Raw genomic sequence first — 19,189 nt, 5'->3', positions numbered from 1 at the left:
TTAGAAGAAGGCATGTTCCTGTATATTAAATTTTATAGCACCAAACAAGTCATGATCATGCGAAGATAATGTGCTGCTCTGAGCAGCACAAGTGTAATTAGAACGTCAAAACAAACCCCTGCAGAAATTTTATTTTGGGGGGAAGTAGTCCTTTGGATGTAATCTCTTTCTTTCCTCGTCTTAAAAGCTTTTGTCACTGAATAATCTTTATATACCGTTGTCTCTGTAGTATTTGTGAAACACATCCTTGCAGGGCATTTAAAGAAAGTTATAGTAGATAGATTTTTGGTTACTAAGTGGTCTTTCTGCTGAAGTTGATGTATGAGCTTATGCATCCTATGCCGTATGCCAGACAAAAAGTGTTAAATTTGGAAAGAATTAAGAATTTAAGAATATCTTTATGCCTGTATAGTAAGATGTGTGAGTGTGGTGGGTTGACCCCAGTCAGCAGCTGAACTACTCTCCCTGTTCCCCTGGGACAGGGAAGAGAATGGGAAAAGCAAAAGCAAGAAAACTCTTAAGTCAAAATAGAGACAATTTAATAAATGAAGGAAATAATAGAAAAATAACTAATGCAAAGGCAGTAACTCAGCGTCTCCCACAAGCAGGCTGGATGCCCAGGCAGTCTTCAAGCAGCAGTGACCTTGGAAGAAAATACAGCCCTCTCCCCTCTTCCTTTACCCCCGTATTTATTGCTGAGCAAGTTATATATAGTCCATATATAGTTACATACAGTATCCCTTTAGCCAGTTTAGATCACTTTTCCTAGCTATGTCCTACTGCTAGCCTTGTTGCATGGAGAAGGGAGAGGGGGGTGTAAACGTGGTTCAGCAAAAGCCAAACAGCTGGTTTATTGTTAACACAGTTTTAACCACAAATCCCAAAGCACAGCATCATATGGCCACTATGAAAAATATTAGCTCCATCCCAGTCATATCCAGTACAAGAAAGATGAGAAGTAATGTGCAGACATAATCTGGATTTTGAAACTGTTGGTGTTTTAGTATAAAAACCCATCCATGAGATCACAGACATAATGCATAATGACTAGAAACAGATTAGCACCTAAGTTCCTCTATCTTCCCCTCCTGCTCCCAATCAAATTTAGTATTTTGAAGTTGTTCTCCATGTGGGAAAGAGAAACCTCTATTTTTAATTAATGTTTAAGTACTTCTGCATAGAGAAGCAAAATACCTTAGAACAACTTAATTGTTAATATGTAAATCACTCCCCTCTCAGAAAAAGATTGAACAGCAAAGATGCATAACTTGGAAATTGCTACTACATAAATGGCATTTTTTTCCTTCGCTTTTTTGACGTTATTACAGTATGATGCAGTGAACATTTTTGACATCTATTATAACTATGTGAGAATGTTTAAAATTACTTTCAAAATTAATAAAATGTAAGTAAATCTGTCATAACTAGTTGCACATTTTAATTTGTGTAAATAACGTACTTAATTTATCGATGGACAAAATTATAGTTCAGTGTTTTCTGATTTAAAACACTGTATCAGTCACAAGCAGTGTAGTTGCTTTTCTTCATATTATATACACATTAATTACAGAATACCTGATTAAACTTTTTTCCACAGTGCCTGATAAATTCTGAATCTCCTACTGGATAACTCTCAGATGAAATGCCAGAAATCACAGTGTATTAACATAATTTACGTTGCAAATAGTGCAGCTCATAATACAAGGGCTCAGACTGTGTATCTGACCTATAATTCAGATTGGGTTGTTCTGTCTTCTCCTGCAAGAACATTTAAATTGTGCTCTCGTACTTTTGCATCTACAAGCTAAAACCTATGATTGTACTACAGTTTTATGCTCATCTGAAAAGTGTGTATTTTCCAAACATTTTGGTCAGAAAAGTGGCATGCGCAGCTATGCTGAATACATTCCCAGGTCATGATCACCACTGGGACGACTGGTTAAGGAATCAGGAGCGCAAGGGCCTTTAACGCTGTTTCCCACAGCATACTCATGGAGAAACTGACTGCTTATGGCTTAGACAGGCTAGATCAATGGACTGAAGCACTTGTATGAGGTTCAACAAGTCTAATAAATGCCAGGTACTGCAAAAACTGTGGCCCTGTCTTATGGTCACCAGAGCCCCATGCAACGCTACAGACTTGGGGAAAGAGTGGCTGGAAACATGCATAGCAGAAAAGGAGCTGGGGGTGTTGGTCAGCAGCCAGCTGAAAATGAACCAGCTTGTGCCAAGGTGGCCAAGAAGGTCAATAGAATCCAGGCTTGTATCAGAAATTGTGTGGCCAACAGGACTAAGGAAGCAATTGTTCCCCTGTACTCGGCACTGGTGAAGCTGTACCTTCAATACTGTGTTTAGTTTTGGGCCCCTCAGAACAAGGAAGACATTGAGGTGCTGGACGATGTCCAAAGAAGGGCAATGAAGCTGGTGAAGCATCTGGAGCACAAGTCCTGTGAGGAATGGCTGAGGGAACTGGGCTTGTTTAGTCTGGAGAAAAGGAGGCTCAGGGGACCTTATAACTCTCTACAACAACCTGGAAGGAGGTTGTAGTGAGGTGGTTGTCAGTTTCCTCTCAGGTAACAAGTAATTGGATTAAACGAAATGGCTTCAAGTTGTGCCAGGGAGATTTAGTTCGGATATTAGGGAAGATTTCTTTACCAAAAGGATTGTCAAGCATTGGAAAAGGCTGCCCAGTGAAGTGGTAGATTCACCGTCCCTGGAGGTATTTCAAAGACATGTAAATGTAACATTTAGGGATATGGTTTTGTAGTGGATTTAGTAGTGCTAGGTTAGGTTTGGTGATTTTGAAGGTCTTTTCCAACCTAAATGATTCTGCATCTATGAATTTTGAATCCATTTTAATTTGATATAACAGCAAGCTGGTGATCTTAGAAGGAATTACATTCTTAGAAATAGTGAGATGAAGAACTGGTGGGTGGAGAGAGAAGGAAGGCTGCAAAATTATCTCAGCAGATACCTGTTCTGCTTGGCCTGTAATGTTCCTTCTCAAGCAGGTACTCTTTGGGCCTGGAACAGGGAAGGAAGTCCATGGTGGATGTTTTGTGCAGTGACAGGAGCGGTGTTATGGGTGAAAATAGGTGGTTTGAGGGTTGTGGGCTGTTGGGACTTCGGTGAGCATAAGAAATGTGGTTAATGTGATGGTGATGAACATAGATGAATATGGGATGCAACCTCATTAGAAACCGAACTTCATTATTTCCTGATTGAACAGTTCTTTCATTAAGAAAATCAAAAATTTGTAGCTGGTGCTGATGGATAGCCATTAAAATATGTAATTAAATCTGTTGCTAAAAAAAAAAGAAGAAACTTACTGTTCCTCTTATTTTTGCTTTAGACCAGACCTGTTTGATTGGAATACTGTTGCTTCTCAGCAGTCACCTGTGCAAAGATTAGACCATGCATTCAGCATAGCCAGGAAACACCTGGGCATAGAGAAACTCCTTGATCCTGAAGGTTGGTAGAAATTATATTCTTTCTCTAAGTGGAAAATCAGTATTTCCATGCATTTGATTGTATATAATTTTCCTTTCTTTTTTTTTTCTTCCAAGAATGTAACTTTTGCAAGATAAATGATAAACTGAAGCAAAATACTTTATTTATGTTTTAACATTACCCTTGTACTCTATTGAAATAGCTTAAGAACTGTCTGTATGTACATGCACTAAAGCTTTTTTTTTTTCCACTTTGGGAGTTTTAGTGTGCATGCACTTAATTAAAGGTATCTCAGTAAGTAGCTGATTTCTGTTTCAAGGATTTGGAGCATCTGCAGCTTTTGTATCTTCTGGAAAGATCACAAGATCAAATTGCATTGAATATGCATTCAAAATGTATTCAAACCTTAGATACTTATATCTTTAAAATTATTTATATATCTTTCGTATACTGAAATTTTATCAGGATGACATGACTCAAACTGCTATCATTTAGTCTTATATGTTAAACAACTGCCTATTTTACCTTAACTCTTTTTGTACTTCCTTATGGAGTTATGTTTAAAAAAGGTTCCTTTTTGTTTAAAAAGGTTCCATGTTTTTCAATGATCTTTTCAATCTTGTCAATTTGTCTATATTTTCTACCATACTTTCTGCGTTGCTGAGAGCCTAAGTAATTTTTCCTCAGAGAACATTCCTAAAGCATTCTTTATTATAGGGTGATGTTGAAGAGCTGTCTTGTTTCCTTTCTATGTATGCATTTGTGTGTATATATATATATACACACACACACACAGTCTGCTTCCACACTATGTTCCATGTGCTACGTTTTCATGAAATTTCCTTTTAAGACACTAATGCAGTTTTCTATATGTTTGTGCTTTTCTCAGTGGCTCACCTCATGGTGAGTTTCTGATGGGAAGAGCCAGTATTTAACAAAAAGCAAAAATGAATCTAAAACATAGCATTGGGTGTCTTAATCTTTAAATATAGTAGGGCATATCTCAAGACTGGAATAATAACCCTCTATCCCGTATATTTCCTTTAGAGAAATATATAAAATTATGTGTTTATGCTGTAGTCAAGCATCATAAACCTCTCTGTTCTGTAACCTTATTGCTTTGTACAATGAAAATCTGTTAGAGGATATGGTTTAAATCAAGGCTATGATATTTTGCTCTGTGTAGAAGTAAAAGAGAAGCATCTCAAGTGGTGCTCAAAATTGGAGCAAGAAATAAGATTTGAGAGTCAACGATAACCTCATAGGTGAAATCTCTGTGAGTGTCTGTGAGTATCTGTCTTATGTGCAGACAAATAGTTCCCATGTACCAGCAATATATGCAGTGTCTGTAGTGGAACTTGTGGAAGAGCTGCACAGTAAAACCAGTACAGCACTGTTAGCTAGTACGCTGTGTTTCATCTCCAGGACAGAATTTGTGTGAATCACTGAAGAGGAGGAACGGGCTTCATATGTGCTAAGCCACGAGATTCAGCTTGTAAACTCTGAATTGAACTGGAATTGAAAACTGGGTAGCACAACTGAACATATATAGTCACAGTCCGTGCTATAACTGGTTTAACTTTCTTCTTAAAATAGATTAGTGCATAAATTGTTTTCTGTATGCAAAAGTCACTTTTGATTAGGCATTTTATTCTGGTTTTGGCAAAGATGCTTGCAGTTGTTTAGCCAGCAACTGAAAAAACTCTTAAACATTGGCAGTTTTCCAAAAGTCTGCTGTAATTATTTGCTATTCAATGTTGTAAATCTTGCTGTTTACCACCTACTTTTTTTCTCCCCTCTACAAATGAAAAACTGCAAACTTTTCCAGAGCAAAAGTAAATTCTATACATATTTGAAACCATATGAATTTATGAAACTATAACAATTTTGTTCATGATGATAAATCTTTTCCTAGACGGAAAAATATAATTACTGGTATATATCAATGTGAGGAAACTTGTTTGAAGGTGTCAGCATAATACTTGTGTAATTTTACTTTTATTATTAATCACCTCTCCATATTAGATATTCAACTCTTAATGGCATATTGTGTAAAAACACTATTCTCTGGCCTTTAACTTAATAAAAACTGCAGAGGGCTACTATATTAGAAGAAAAAGGGAATATGCATTCACTGGTGAAACATTAATGTAACTTAATTTTTTATCAAAACTTCACATGTAATTTGTGAACACTTTAAAATTTGGGTTTGTTAGTTAAAGGTTTGATGTCTCAGTATTTGGAATATATTATGTAGAAATCAAAAAATCTATTCAGTAAAGCCCTATTCTTCTGCAACCATACACAGCAGTCAAAAAAGAAAAGGTTTGGGGGTTTTGTTTGTGTTCTGAAGTTGCTGATGATTGATTGATACATCTTGAAACAGACGATTAGGGAGTCCATCTTAGCAATTGCATTTTGAAAAGTAAATATTTTTATTCAGCCAAATGTTTGTTTTCTAGGTTATATATGAATAATATTCGTTTCTGAGGTTGCTGATATTCAGGTCTCTTCCATGAGAAGTAATCAGTGTTTTCCTGTGGCTGGTATTTTAAGTCTATCTCATGAGCAGCTTTTAAAACATTGCTTCAGATGTTAATCTCCATTTCAGTCACCAAAGTGGTTAAGATACAGACTATGTTTAAGTACTTGCTTTAAAAGCTGTATTGTGTAAGTTAAAGTTTTTGTATTTTGATTCATGCAAAGGTGATTGCTTTTGCAATTTTCCTCAATTAGCTGCTAGGAATGCTTTTTTACATGAGCAGTATATCTTAAATTAGGCACTTGGCTTCGTTTTTAAGCAAGAGAACTTAACAAAAGCTACCCTAGTTGTTTGCATTTGCATTGATGATGCATGCATCTTAAAACCACATACAAAGCCACTAGGTATATCCTATAAAAGGTGGCTTCTGTGTCATCAGCTTAAGAAATTCTTACTTTATACACAAGTAATAAAGTAGTTTGACAGAATTGTCTTGTTCCTGTTTTGATACATCGACTTTGTATCATCTTGTCTGTGAAACTTGATGATTACTTCATATGTAACCTTACTAATGTCCTCTTAAAATTAGCAAGCTGTATGTCTTTCTGCTTACAGCTTTCCCCTAACTAAATTAGATAAGGACAGATCGTGATTAATCAGGTGTTACCAAAGATACTGTGTTTTGATATAAATTCCCAAAATAGGCTACACATGCAACACAGATTAAATTCTAAAGAGCTAGTCTGCAATCAGAATGTTCATAACACTGGGGGAGAAAAAGCAAACTTGTCTACGAGAGTAAGATGTGATAGGAACTTTACTCCAGTCTCTTCCATTTCCTGTTCAGGGAGAATAGGTGAGAAAGCTGACCCCATTCCACAGTAGATTCTTTTTACTATATGTTACCTGTTGAACATTTGTTTTGTTATTGTTTGGGTTTTCCACCTGATGTTGAAAAGGTGTTTAGAAAAACATAAGAGACAAGTTTCCTTCCTCTCTTCTGTCATGAAAAAGCAGTGAAAGATTCAGCTGTATTCTAGATGCAGGAGTTGAATGTACATTAAGTTTGCCAATGATACTAAACTAGGAGAAGCTGTGGACTCTCTTGAGGATAGAGAGGCCTTACAGGGAAATTCTGCACCTGAGACAGGGTAATCCTGGTTAGATATATGAATTGGGGGATGAGAGGCTGGAGAGCTGCCCCACAGAAAGAGATCTTGAGGCTGGAGTAGGGATGTAAAGAGGGGGTGTGGGCTCCCTAAGTTGCATGAGTCAACAGTGTGACCTGGCAGCTAAAAGAGCCAACCACGTCCTGGTGTGCATCAAGTAAAGTATAGCCATGCTGGTCAGTGGAGGTGATTGTCCCACTGGTGCAGCCCCCCCACAAGCACCATGTGCAAGTTTGGCATCTCATTATAAAGAATGATTCGAGTGTGTTCAAATGATTCTATGAAAGATGTCAAGGGGAAAAAACAAGAAGGTATGTGGGGAAATTGATGGATGGTAGAAAGTGTTATTTAGAAGAAAGTTAATAAAGACCTAGGCATTAGTGGGCAGGATTCAACAGGGAAAATGTGTTTGCAAATTGAACTTTTTGGGCCCAAGTATGCCTACATAACTCACAGTGACCTTTTGTTTTAAGACATTTATGATGATACAGCTAAGATGCTTTAAATCTTAATAATGCTCTCTGTGATCCTTTAAAAGAAAAAAAGTTATTTTCCTTTTCTTTGTACAAAATTAATATTTGTGAGCTTCCAATTATGTTTCATTCAGCTCAGAGTATCATGTGTTTAACATTCCCAAAACCAGTTAATTTAATAGTGATTTTTTTTTTCAGATTTGAACAGCAAAGCTAGCATGTAGAAAACTTCTAATACAGTGTAGTAGAAGTTTGATTACACTGCAGTATAAGTATGTGGGGTTTTTTGATGTTATTTATATTATTTTCCTTTTCTTTCCTTTTTTTTTAAGACCATTAGTCTTGGTACAACTAAGGAAAATATTTGACTGTCTTTTTCACACCTTTGTGATGACTGTTGAGGTATTTTGGATGTGAAATAGAGTCGCTGACTTTTTCAAAAATTTTAGTTGATTGTTTGCAATGTAAATAATTCAAGTTGTTAATCTCAGACTGCTCTCTTGAATTCACAGTATTTTAGATGTAAATACTATAGCCCACTGAACATTTTTTCTTTAAAAAGTTATGAACTTAGTCTTCAGCTCCTTATATTACTCGTTCTGTTGTTATAACAATGGGAATGAGTTGTGATGGAGATATTTGCCATCTTTTTTGGTATGGGTTCGCTTTGGCTAATTTCAGCAAAAGACATAAAATCTCTTAAGCAAATGAACCAAATAATGCTGACATTAGTAATTACAGCTCATATGTAGAAAAGTTTGAACAATTGATCAAGCTGTTAAGATTAAGCTGTACCTTTTAATAAGGTCTAATTACCAGTTCCTGCAGTTACATCTCTTAGTAGGTAAATGATTTTTTGTGATTGTTTTATCTGTATTGCACTTGTGGAGGAATATGATCCCAGTCTTTATATACAAGCTTCAGAAAATACACTGAAGGCTACTGTGTTCCTTGTTGTGTGTCTACTGTTTCATGAACAGCTTTCAATCTCACCAAACAAAAAATAGGACCAGCAAACAACAACAAATGTGTTATAGTCAGCAACACATAGTAGTTACAGGTTATCGTCTGTATACAGTCTTGCTTTTTACTTTGGGATAAAATATACATGTCATATAGGAGCAAAAATCTTTTGAGGAGCCATAGAGAGGGCTTGCTCAGTACCTGAATCTGGGAATACATCTGAGCTGTGTCCCCTTACTCCTTAAAGCAACCAAGTGTGTGTGTGGTAGCAACAGCAGCAGGAGATGAAGTTTTTATGTGCTCCCTTCTAAACATAAACATTTGATTCTTGATTTAATGAACTTGTTCCTGCTGTCATTTTTTTCTGGGTGTTGTGCTTGTTTGTGCTAGCCTGATAATAAAAAGAATGTGAAGTTATAGAATGGCATTTCTGCTGTGCTTTTTAGGTGAAATAATATTCCAGATTCTTACGCTTTACTATGTAGCCTGATAAAAACCTCTTTTAATCCATCCCAGTCACAATTTCCATATTTTTCCTTAATTTGCACTGATGACATGAGGTTTTGGCACCATTATTAAGTGATAATGAGACTCAGAGAGTTTTCCATTTGATAACTTTTTTGTTTGATCTTGACTTTGCGTACTTCTGTAGCTCAGCAGTAATGGGTTCTACCATACCTGTAGCATAGAGAAGAGGCGAAGGGAAAACCCTGTCAGTGTTGTAGTTAGTGAAGTTGTTAACCCTGTCTGGACTCAGAATTTATATACAGTGGTAATACTGGTTTCCAGTTCATTTTATTACCCTTGCTGATAAGGCTCATGTCAAGGGAGTACGAGAAGATACTTGTTACTGTCATGCTGAAGTTTATGGATGTTTTGCCTAGTAGTTTAGTGTCAGGTATTTACTTTGAAAAGCAGGGGGAGAAAAGTCACAAGAGCTGTTTGATACCATACTGCTGAGAATAATCAAGGAAAATGCTGGGTCAAGCTTGGAAATCAGTATTTCATTTGAAAAAAAAACAACAACCCAACAAACCCTTATAATGCTCAAAAAAATTAAAAAGGATTATAGAATCATAGAACAGTGTTCTTGTTCTGACTTCTTCTGGTTCTCAAATGCAGGATTACTTGTGTTTAAAGAAGATAAAAATCTACAGGATTTATTACAGTGTTACAGAATGTTGTTACAGGAGTTTACTCATAAATGTTTGAAGGGCTTTAGGTGTGGAGCTGCCTGTTAAACTAATGTCACCAACTTGGCACAAGCAGTAAATTTTTGGTTGGGAAACTGTTATATAATGTCTGATGTCTCTTACACAGCTATTTGGGAAAAGATACACAGATCTGCAGGGGTCTTCAGTCCCATCACCAGTGTAATGATCTATCAAGTTGCAAGATTGGTGGATATGTTATTTATGTTAGCTGTGTCTTTAATAACAACAGAAGATTATGTTTCAGAACTGGTTTTGTACTTTTCTGGTCTGAATATTCAATTATCTGTCAGTATTGGAATCTGTGTATGAGCTAGGTAATACAAAGCAAAGATTCATTTTATGAGGGTCAGAAAAGTTGGCAATAAGTCATAAGTTTTACTTTTTAATATCTAATTTCTGGGTTGCTTTTGCTTCTATTTCAAAAGTGAGTATATAAAATGCAACTTAAATATATATTCACATAAACTATCAAAGCAACTGTATCTAATTTCTGTTTCCTGAACACCATCACTTGCTCTTTTGAGGTATTCAGGTGTGCATTTTTAGTGTTTCTGTGGAATGTTTGGTTAGTGGATGGTTTTGGTTCAGATGCTGACTTCTGAAAATATGTGCTGTGTCAAGCTAGTCAGTGACCAGTTGTTAGCTCTTAGCAGTACTGCTCAAAACAACAAAAAGATAATTCCCTTAAAATAGGAATTAAGAACTCCTGTTCATGTCATGTCATGTTTTTATTTGAGTCTAGAAAGTCTCCTGTTTAAAAACCCCAAAGCAACAACAAAAAACCCCAAACACCCCACAAAACAAAGAAAAAACCCCAACCAAACCAAATTAGCATTGAAGTACAACAATAAAAGCACAACCCTTTAACTATTTCTTTACTGCTTGTGCAAATTGCAGCGCTAAGTGCTGGATATATCATGCAATATCACATACTTTGGTTTGTATCTCAGCTCTGAAATGCAGAGCAAGAGAGTGGCTGTGGAAATATCTTCAACAATATCAGCAGAAATATACAATTTATTGGCTGTGTAGTGCAATATGTGAGCTTTTGTTTGAATGACTTTGTTATACAAATAGGTCTTTCAAGTGCTTGCTAGTTTGATCTATATTTCTGTTGTAATATTTAACTTTACAATTCTCTTTGAGATGTGTTCGTTGAAGTTGTGGCTGCCCCATCCCTGGAAGTGTTCAAAGGCAGGTGGGATGTGGTCTTGAGCAGCCTGGTCTAATGGAATGTGTCCCTGCCTATGGCAAGGGAGTGGAACCAAGGGATCATGGAATCATAGAATAGTTAGGGTTGGAAAGGACCTTAAGATCATCTAGTTCCAACCTGCCTGCCATGGGCAGGGACACCTCACACTAAACCATGTCACCCAAGGCTCTGTCCAACCTGGCACTGAACACTACCAGGGATGGAGCATTCACAACTTCCCTGGGCAACCCGTTCCAGTGTGTGCTTCACCACCCTTTTTTTGATCTTCAGGGTCCCTTCTAACACAAACCATTCTGTGACTTTGTGAAATATTTGCCCCCAAAATCAAGCTGCATTTCTTATTTTCCTGCTGATAAGATGAAAGTCCTGCTTTTCCTTTGCAGTCTCAAGCAAAAATCAAGACAGCAAAAATGGTAAATGTTTATTAATTGATTTATTACTTCATTGACTTATGAGCACTTTAATTATCAAGACAATTCTTAAAAAAGGCTTACTGAAAATAGAGATGGTTTGTGTAAAGAGTTGTAGCCAGGGTCAACCCACAATGCTCATGTATTAAATGGAATTAAATGCAAATGTAATCCAAATCAAAATGAATATCCATTGGTGTTCTGTTCTTGACTCTTGTGAAGGGTTTCACTATGCAGATGATAATACAAGATTTCCTTGGCCTCTAAAAGAGGCAATGATCATGTCTTCCCTATCCCTAAACGAAGCTGTCTTGGAGGTGTGTCCTGGGTTCAGCCACAGCATGTCATGCCTAGTATATAAGCTGGGGGAGTTACCCAGAATGCCCAGTTCACTGCTTGAGTTGGGCTGGGTATCAGTCAGTGGGTGGTGAGCAATTGCATTGTGCATCACTTGTGTTTATTGTTTTCTTTTCCCCTTTTAGTTTTGTATTTCCTCCCCTTGTTCTTTCTCTTATAATTATTATTACTGGTGGTAGCAGTAGTGCTTTTGTGTTATACCTTAGTTACTGGACTGTTCTTATCTCAACCCGTGGGTTTTGCATTCTTTTGATTCTCCTCCCCATCCCTCTGGAAGTGGGGGGAAGAAGGTAGAGGGGAGTGAGAGAGCAGCTGCCTGATTCTGAGTTGCTGGAAGGGCATTAAACCACAAGGTGTGATGGCTGCTAGTGCCTTAACTGTTTGTAGCTGGCAACTCCCTACTAAGGGCAAGAAATGTAAAACCAATGTTGTCGCACCTGGGACCAAAATCAGAAATACAGTTATACTTCCATCTTCTATGACTGTAAAGGTGTTAGTTTATGGCTTGCTTTCCCAGTATGCACAACATACAAGGCCAGGATAGAAGAAAATCTATTTAAGTGAACAAAATTTAATAGGATGAGGTAATGGTGCATATATGGCCTTTGCTTACTGTTCCAATCGAGTTTCTGTAAATTCTGAATTCCTGTGGTTCCCCCTCTGTAACTGCAAACACCAATAGTTTGTCTCCAGGGGAATAATTGTCCTTTAGAAACACAAATCTCAAGATTGGTATTTATAACAACTGATGTATTAAAGTTAGATATTTCTACTTGTAAAGAGCGAGAAGTAGTTGTTGACAGGAACAAACTTCCGGAAGTATGCAGAATTCTACAAATTGTAGTCTGAGGACAACTGAAAGACTGCATAGAATTCATATGCGTTGCTGCTCTATGGAGTCTGTAGTAATTGCATATTCATTCCACCGGTGTTGCTAGTGATAACATTTTATTAATCAAGGAGTTTGTGCATGTTTATTAAGGGAAAAGATTTATCTGTGAAACTAAAACTAGAATTTAAAGGGCTTTTCTAAGGAGAAATTGTATGTGGAAGAAAGGATATTAATATGCATTGAATTCTACTCAGTAATGAATGATTGTCATCATAGAAAATATTTGGGATGGCACAGGAAAACCCCATTGCGCCTTTCACAGTTTACATATGCTATTTCTAGCACTATTTTTTGTCTGTAGCTTATTCTGTTAGTATTTTTTACTGCATGCATAAATGTGTAAGTTCCACCTTTTATGCTTTATATACAGCATTTTGATTATTTATTTATTTTTTTCTGTATCTTAGCACAGCACCTGTCTGAAAACAGTTTCTGGGAATTAAGTGTTAGGAATGGAGAAAACAAGTGGTGCTGAATGTTGCACCTAATGTGTGTTCTTATGTGGCTGGCATTAGTATTCATATTACCACATAAAATTTAAAAAATAAGTATCTGGCATATTTGACCTCTGAAATTCAGATTGATATCTTCTCTTTTGACCTTCAATGTTATGTGAATTACATATTTGTATAGGTGAAATCACTTGTTGAAGAATCACTTTGGTTCAGTGAGCTGAGATGAGTATTTCTTCTGCATTAGGAATGCACAATTTAGCTTTACCTTTTAACTTGAGGCAACATGAGTCTCTCAAAAAGTTCAAAGCACATTGCCAGAGCTGAGTGCCTGAGTACCCTTTTATATGTCTCTCTTGCAGATGATGTGGCCAAATGCAGAAGGGTACTGTTCTAGTTTTCAAGTCAACAGCTAGGGAATTCCTGCTTTGAAACCAAAGCAATCTGGATGCTAAGTGGGGTACAATGTGGTAAAAAAATATCATGAACAGTATATCGGCAAGTGTGAAGCTTTTATTATCCTTTGGCAACAATCTTTTCCATTTAAAATTGGTAGATGAAAAAATTTTTTAATTTTTGTTTTCCCCAAAAAACGTAGTGTTATAAGGCAGTGATTTTAGTAAAATTTGGGATGGGTAATAAGAAGTACTCCTATTTACCCTAAGAAATATACTGAAATTAAAGCTTTATGGAATTATCTGCAGAAGCATTTATTTTCTGGCAACACATCTTTCCTGAGATGAGTCTATCCATGAAATTTATTCCACAGAAGAGAGTTGTTCTTCAAAGAAAATCCCTTTTGAAGTCCAGATAGTATTGATCACATTTCCTTGCTCCAGTTTGCTGTTACAACTTTAAAGAGTTACAGTATGCTTCTGCAGTACATCAACAGCAAGAAGAAAACCAAGGGAATGGTAGCTGCAGTGCTCAGTGAGTCAGGAGACCTCATAGCAAAGGATACAGGAAAGAATGACATCAGTTTGATAGGTGGACCACTTGGTGGATTAAGAACTGGCTGGATGGCGGCATGCAAAGAGTTGTGGTCAATGGCTCAGTGTCTGTCTGGAGACCAGTAATGAGTGGTGTCCCTCAGGGATTGGTGTTGGGACTGATCTTGTTCAACATCTTTCTCGGTGACATGGACAGTGGGATTGAGTGCATCTTCAGCAACTTCCCTGATGACACCAAGCTGTGTGGTTCGGTTGATACGCTGGAGGAAAGGGATGCCATCTGGAAGGACTTTGGCACGCTTGTGAGGTGGCTGATTCCAAACTTACGAAGTTTAACCATGCCAAGTGCAAAGTCCTACACTGTATGAGCAATCCCAGGCGCAGCTGCAGGCTGGGCAGAGACGAGATTCAGAGCAGCCCTGCAGAGAAGGACTTGGGGGTATTGTTTGATGAGAAGATGAACATGAGCCGACTTCAGTGTGCGCTCGCAGCCCAGAAAGCCAACCATATCCTGGGCTGCATCAAAAGGATCATGACCAGCAGGTTGAAGGAGGTGATCCTGCCCCTCTGCTCTGCTCTTGTGAGACCTCACTTGGAGTATTGTGTGCAGTTCTGGTGTCCTCAACATCAAAAGGACATGGAACTGTTGGAACAAGTCCAGAGGAGGGCCATGAGAATGATCAGGGGACTGGAGCACCTCCCATATGAAGATAAGCTGAGAAGGTCAGGACTATTCAGGATGGGGAAGAGAAGGCTGCGTGGAGACCCCATAGCAGCCTTCCAGTATCTGAAGGGGGCCTACAAGGATGCTGGGGAGGGACTCTTCATTAGGGACTGCAGTGAAAGGACAACGGGTAATGGCGTAAAGCTTAAACAGGGGAAGTTTAGACTGGATATAAGGAGGAAGTTCTTTACTGTAAGGGTGGTGAGGCACTGGAATGGGTTACCCGGGGAAGTTGTGAATGCTCTGTCCTTGGCAGTCTTCAGGGCCAGGTTGGACGGAGCCTTGGGTGACATAGTTGAGTGTGAGGTGTCCCTGCCCATGGCAGGGGGGTTGTAACTGGATGATCTTAAGGTCCTTTCCAACCCTAACTGTTCTATGATTCTATGACAAGAAAGAGGATCCAGGGAACTACAGTCTGTTCTACTTCCACTCTGCCACCAGAAAGATTATGGAGCCAGTTCTTCCAGAATCTGTCTGGTGATCAGTGGTACAAAATCCAACAGATGACATGTTCCACAGGAGGGCTGAGAATGTTTTAATGTCTTCAGTAATGAAGTGAGTAATGGAAGAAAGTATACTGCAACAAGTCTGTAGATAATTCCTGGCTGACCATGTGTCAGCAGGTTGCCTTTGCAGTGGTGAAGTCCAGCTGCATAATTGGCTGTATTACAGCCAGCAGAGTGAGGGAAGCGAATCCTCCCTCTGTTCTTCACTTTATACTACTTATATGGTACTATGCCCAGTTTGGGGTTCTCCAGTACAACAGCAATAGAAATTGATATACTGAAACAAGCAAGAGCAGTCAACGGCCTCAAAGATATTCACAGAAATCAGCCCTTTTATTAAAGCCTGATTGTGATGAGGTGGTTTAGAGTAGTGCCTTCTGAGCCATTTGTTTTATGATTCTATCACTTGTCAAACAAGACCACCCTTTTCAAAAGCCATGTTGACTGGTCTATTGTGTGTAATAGTTTTTATATGCCTTCCACTTCTATTACTCACTATCATCAGAGCAGTAAATACAGGAGTCTTTCTAGAAGTTATCGTTGCATCTGCCATCTTCCAGGCCTCATTCTATGGTGATTTTTAGAGCAGTTGTTACATATTGCAGTTTGTTGTTCACTGGTTCACCCTGGAGTTCCTTTAGTAGCTCCTGGACAGATGACATTTGTTTCTCATATGCTGCTGTTCCTTTTTCAGTCAGATACACAATCTTTTCTACTTGTACTTCAGTTTGAGACAGTTCCTCTAGCTGGTCACTCTCCATGCCCTCCCAGGCTGTATCAGTCTGCAGGAAACTGCACTGAATACAAATTCAAAGAAATCATTTAGATTCTCAGCAATTACCTTATTGTCTTTGCATGCCCCTCTTGTGCTTGCTGATCCTTTCATTCTGCAAAGCCTCTAGGAGAGGTTCTGCTCTGGATGTATTTGAGGGAAGATTTATTACTGGTTTTCATGTGTTTTGCTAGTCGTTCTTTCTTGGCCAGTTGCCCTTGTGTTTTTTTGCATTGATCTTGTCAGAATTTATCATCCTTTCTATTTTCTCCATTAGGATGTGATATTAGCTTCTTGAATGATGCTGCTTCTAGTAACTGCTCTTCAGCCCTGTTGGCATGCTTTTATTTGAGTCTTTATTCTTTCACTTCATTTCTGCTTTCCAAGGTGTTCATGACTGCTCCCTTGTGATTAAACCCTGGAATGCTTTTGGATATTTTTCTTGAATCTCAGGTTTGAAAGCCATAAATGGACACTGTGCTACCTGTGTGACAGGAGTTATGGTCTGGAAGCATACATTTAACATCCTTTGTTTCTTTAGCAGTTGACTTTTACAGTCCCAGATACAGAGTCTTCTACAGTAATTTTTCTTTCTCTCTCAATGAAAGTTCTCTTTGCCTCTTCTCTGCTTGCTAACCCAATGAATGTTAGTGATTATTTTTTTCTCTCAAGTATAGTTTCGAAACTGTTTTTTTATTGTTTTTTGGGGGGTTGGTTTTTTTTTTCTCCCCAGCATGTTCATAAAGAAGTCTAATGGTACTTAGTAATATAAAATATAGAAATTGTGCTTGTTTTTCAAACTTCCTGAAGTAAAATATTTAAGAATAATGGTATATAGCTAAGAACAGACTGCTCTTTTTGCTCCCTGTCCTCCTGTATCCTGCTATATCTGAACTTTAGCAGTCTCTGTAGATAGATTTGTTTTTCTTCTTTTTCCCTGAGCCAATAAAAATATAAATAATTGTAAGTACAACATACCTTATTTTCATTTTCTTTAAAGAGTAATTCACTTCTCTGTCGCTTACAAAGAGGTGTTGAGAAATACTCATTATTTGTAGTTATGTTTCTTAGCTATTCTTTCTTCTTATGACAGTATTGGCCTATTTCTAATATAATGGATGTAGCAAATAATATTACTTGTTAGTGAGATACCACTTTTCAATTTATACAGACACCCCCCCCCCAGCATGATGTTATGCAGCACTAAAACTGAGGTGGGAAAAAAATCTTTAATGTCATTTATTAAAGAAATTGAAAAATGCTGTCATGCCTTAGAAATTAACAAATAATTTGGAGTTTTTTTATGTAATAGTAGTTTTGATATGACTCCAACGTCCTTAAATTGGCACTTTTATATAATCCTTTTTCCAGTGGTTTAGTTTCTTTAACCACAACATCTCTGCTTTTTGAACTCTGTTGCTTTTCATAGGTTTTTTTTTTTGTTTGTTTGTAAAATCCTTTGGTAGCTGACACATGTTCTCTCCATGATGGATGGACAAATCCTTTCTTTGAAACTTTCCTGTTAATCCGCAAGGTAGGCACTCCACAGATTTAACTGGAAAAATCTCTAGAAGGATGGCTGACAAATATTAAGCATAAAGAGCATGCTTGCATTAAAATGGTAAACATTAAATTCTACATGTTCTGTTGCCTGCAATATGTAAGGTGTAATCATCCTAAATTAGTGTAATAGAGCTGAACACAGTATCACCAGGATTATAAAGAGCCCAGGCTTCAGTTTTAATGTTTTGGAAGATCTCTGCCTTATGCTGAGAGGGCTCCAGTTAATGTGCTGGAAGATCTCCACCATATGCTGAGAGTTAAGAAATTCCAAATGGATTCATACTTCATTAGTACAAGATTTCATGCTGATGTGTGATGATTAAGAATCAGGTAGAGTGGCAAATCCTCTGTCATTCATTATGGTGTTGGAAGATTGAGTGGCTCTTCCATTACTAATTTCTAACATCAGTGAAGAGTTCAGTCCAAATACAAGTGCCAGGACACAGTATCTCAGATATCGATAACCTTATTCTTATGGGATGCACACCCTGCAGAGAACGCAGCCACAAGTCAATAGTTATCCAGTGTGAAATTGTACACAGTACCAAGTGGTACAAGCATATTGAAAGATCTTTTTCCTGGCATGGCAGTCTTTTGTCAAGTGTCTTATACTAGCTGGGCAGGTGAAATTTCTCAGCTGGGAATAACCATCCTTTCTGATCTAGCCTTCTCTTCATAGTAATTCTAAAACAAATCTCTGATTTTTACCCACCTCACTTAAGGGAATAAATACTTTTCTAGTTACAGATGGAATTGAGAGAGTATTGTTTCTCTGAAGTCAAGAACATGTTCTATCAAGAAAGATGATTTCTTCTGTTGAAAAGAAAGCTGAGTGAGGGTTCACTGCTTTGGGAAATACCTATGACTAGGCCTGAGTTCCATGTTATAAATTATACCTGAAAAATTAAGGAAAGATGAATTAACCCCCCCCCAAAGTACTGAAAGTTGGTTTAAAACCACAGGAATTGGGAAAACAGTGGGATTACTATTAAAAGCTTCAATTTAACTATTACCTAGAATGTAATTATACAATTTTATAACATTATTCCTTCTGTGCGTTGACATTACAATTAGTCTTTTCTTGGTTTTGTTGTTAAGAATTTTACTTTTCCTAAAGTAAATGAATAATAAGCTGTATTTTTATTTAGTGTTTAATCTTCAAAGCACATTAAAAATATTAATCTTCACCAAAATCCCTGTGACAACTATACACAAACATTATCATGCTTTCACAGATGGTAAACGCAGTTAAAGTTTCTCCAGTAGCAGTGGAGAAAATAACATTTGTTTCCAGAAGCCCATATAGTTCTGTCAGTTTGTTTTATACAGCTAAAGCCTATCATTATCAAGATAGCTGTGAAGTGAAAAAAGCATTCTGGATTTTAATAGGCAGCTAGATGTCCAGACCTCCAACTTTGTTTCAGATTTGCGTAATGCGCTGCTCTGAATTCAAGATTATTTATTTTAAACTTCAGAGGCATTTAGTTTCGGTCATGGATGAGCTAGTTACAATCCAATTGCTAGTTTTCTGAACATGGGCTGTTTTTTATCTGTACTGAATCAAACTCCTCGATACATTGCTTAATAAAATGATTGAGT

General features: G+C 37.5%; 1 protein-coding gene across 3 annotated transcripts in view; it reads left to right on the top strand.

The window, feature by feature from the left end:
• LOC133211693 (dystrophin-like) overlaps positions 1-19,189 on the top strand; it is a 431,855-nt gene that overhangs the window by 390,919 nt on the left and 21,747 nt on the right. For all 3 annotated transcript variants that reach the window (XM_061352261.1, XM_061352262.1, XM_061352263.1), the window contains exon 7: positions 3,353-3,471. In XM_061352261.1, the coding sequence (XP_061208245.1) occupies positions 3,353-3,471 (119 nt within the window). The remainder of the gene's footprint in view (positions 1-3,352; positions 3,472-19,189) is intronic.

Source organism: Neopsephotus bourkii, unplaced genomic scaffold (assembly GCF_033783945.1).
Source record: "Neopsephotus bourkii isolate Nb327-2 ecotype Australia unplaced genomic scaffold, CSIRO-AGI_Nbou_v1 NB_653, whole genome shotgun sequence".
Classification (NCBI taxonomy): domain Eukaryota; kingdom Metazoa; phylum Chordata; class Aves; order Psittaciformes; family Psittacidae; genus Neopsephotus; species Neopsephotus bourkii.
The sequence above is the reverse complement of the archived record's forward strand: the minus strand, read 5'-3'. Positions and strand labels throughout refer to the sequence as shown.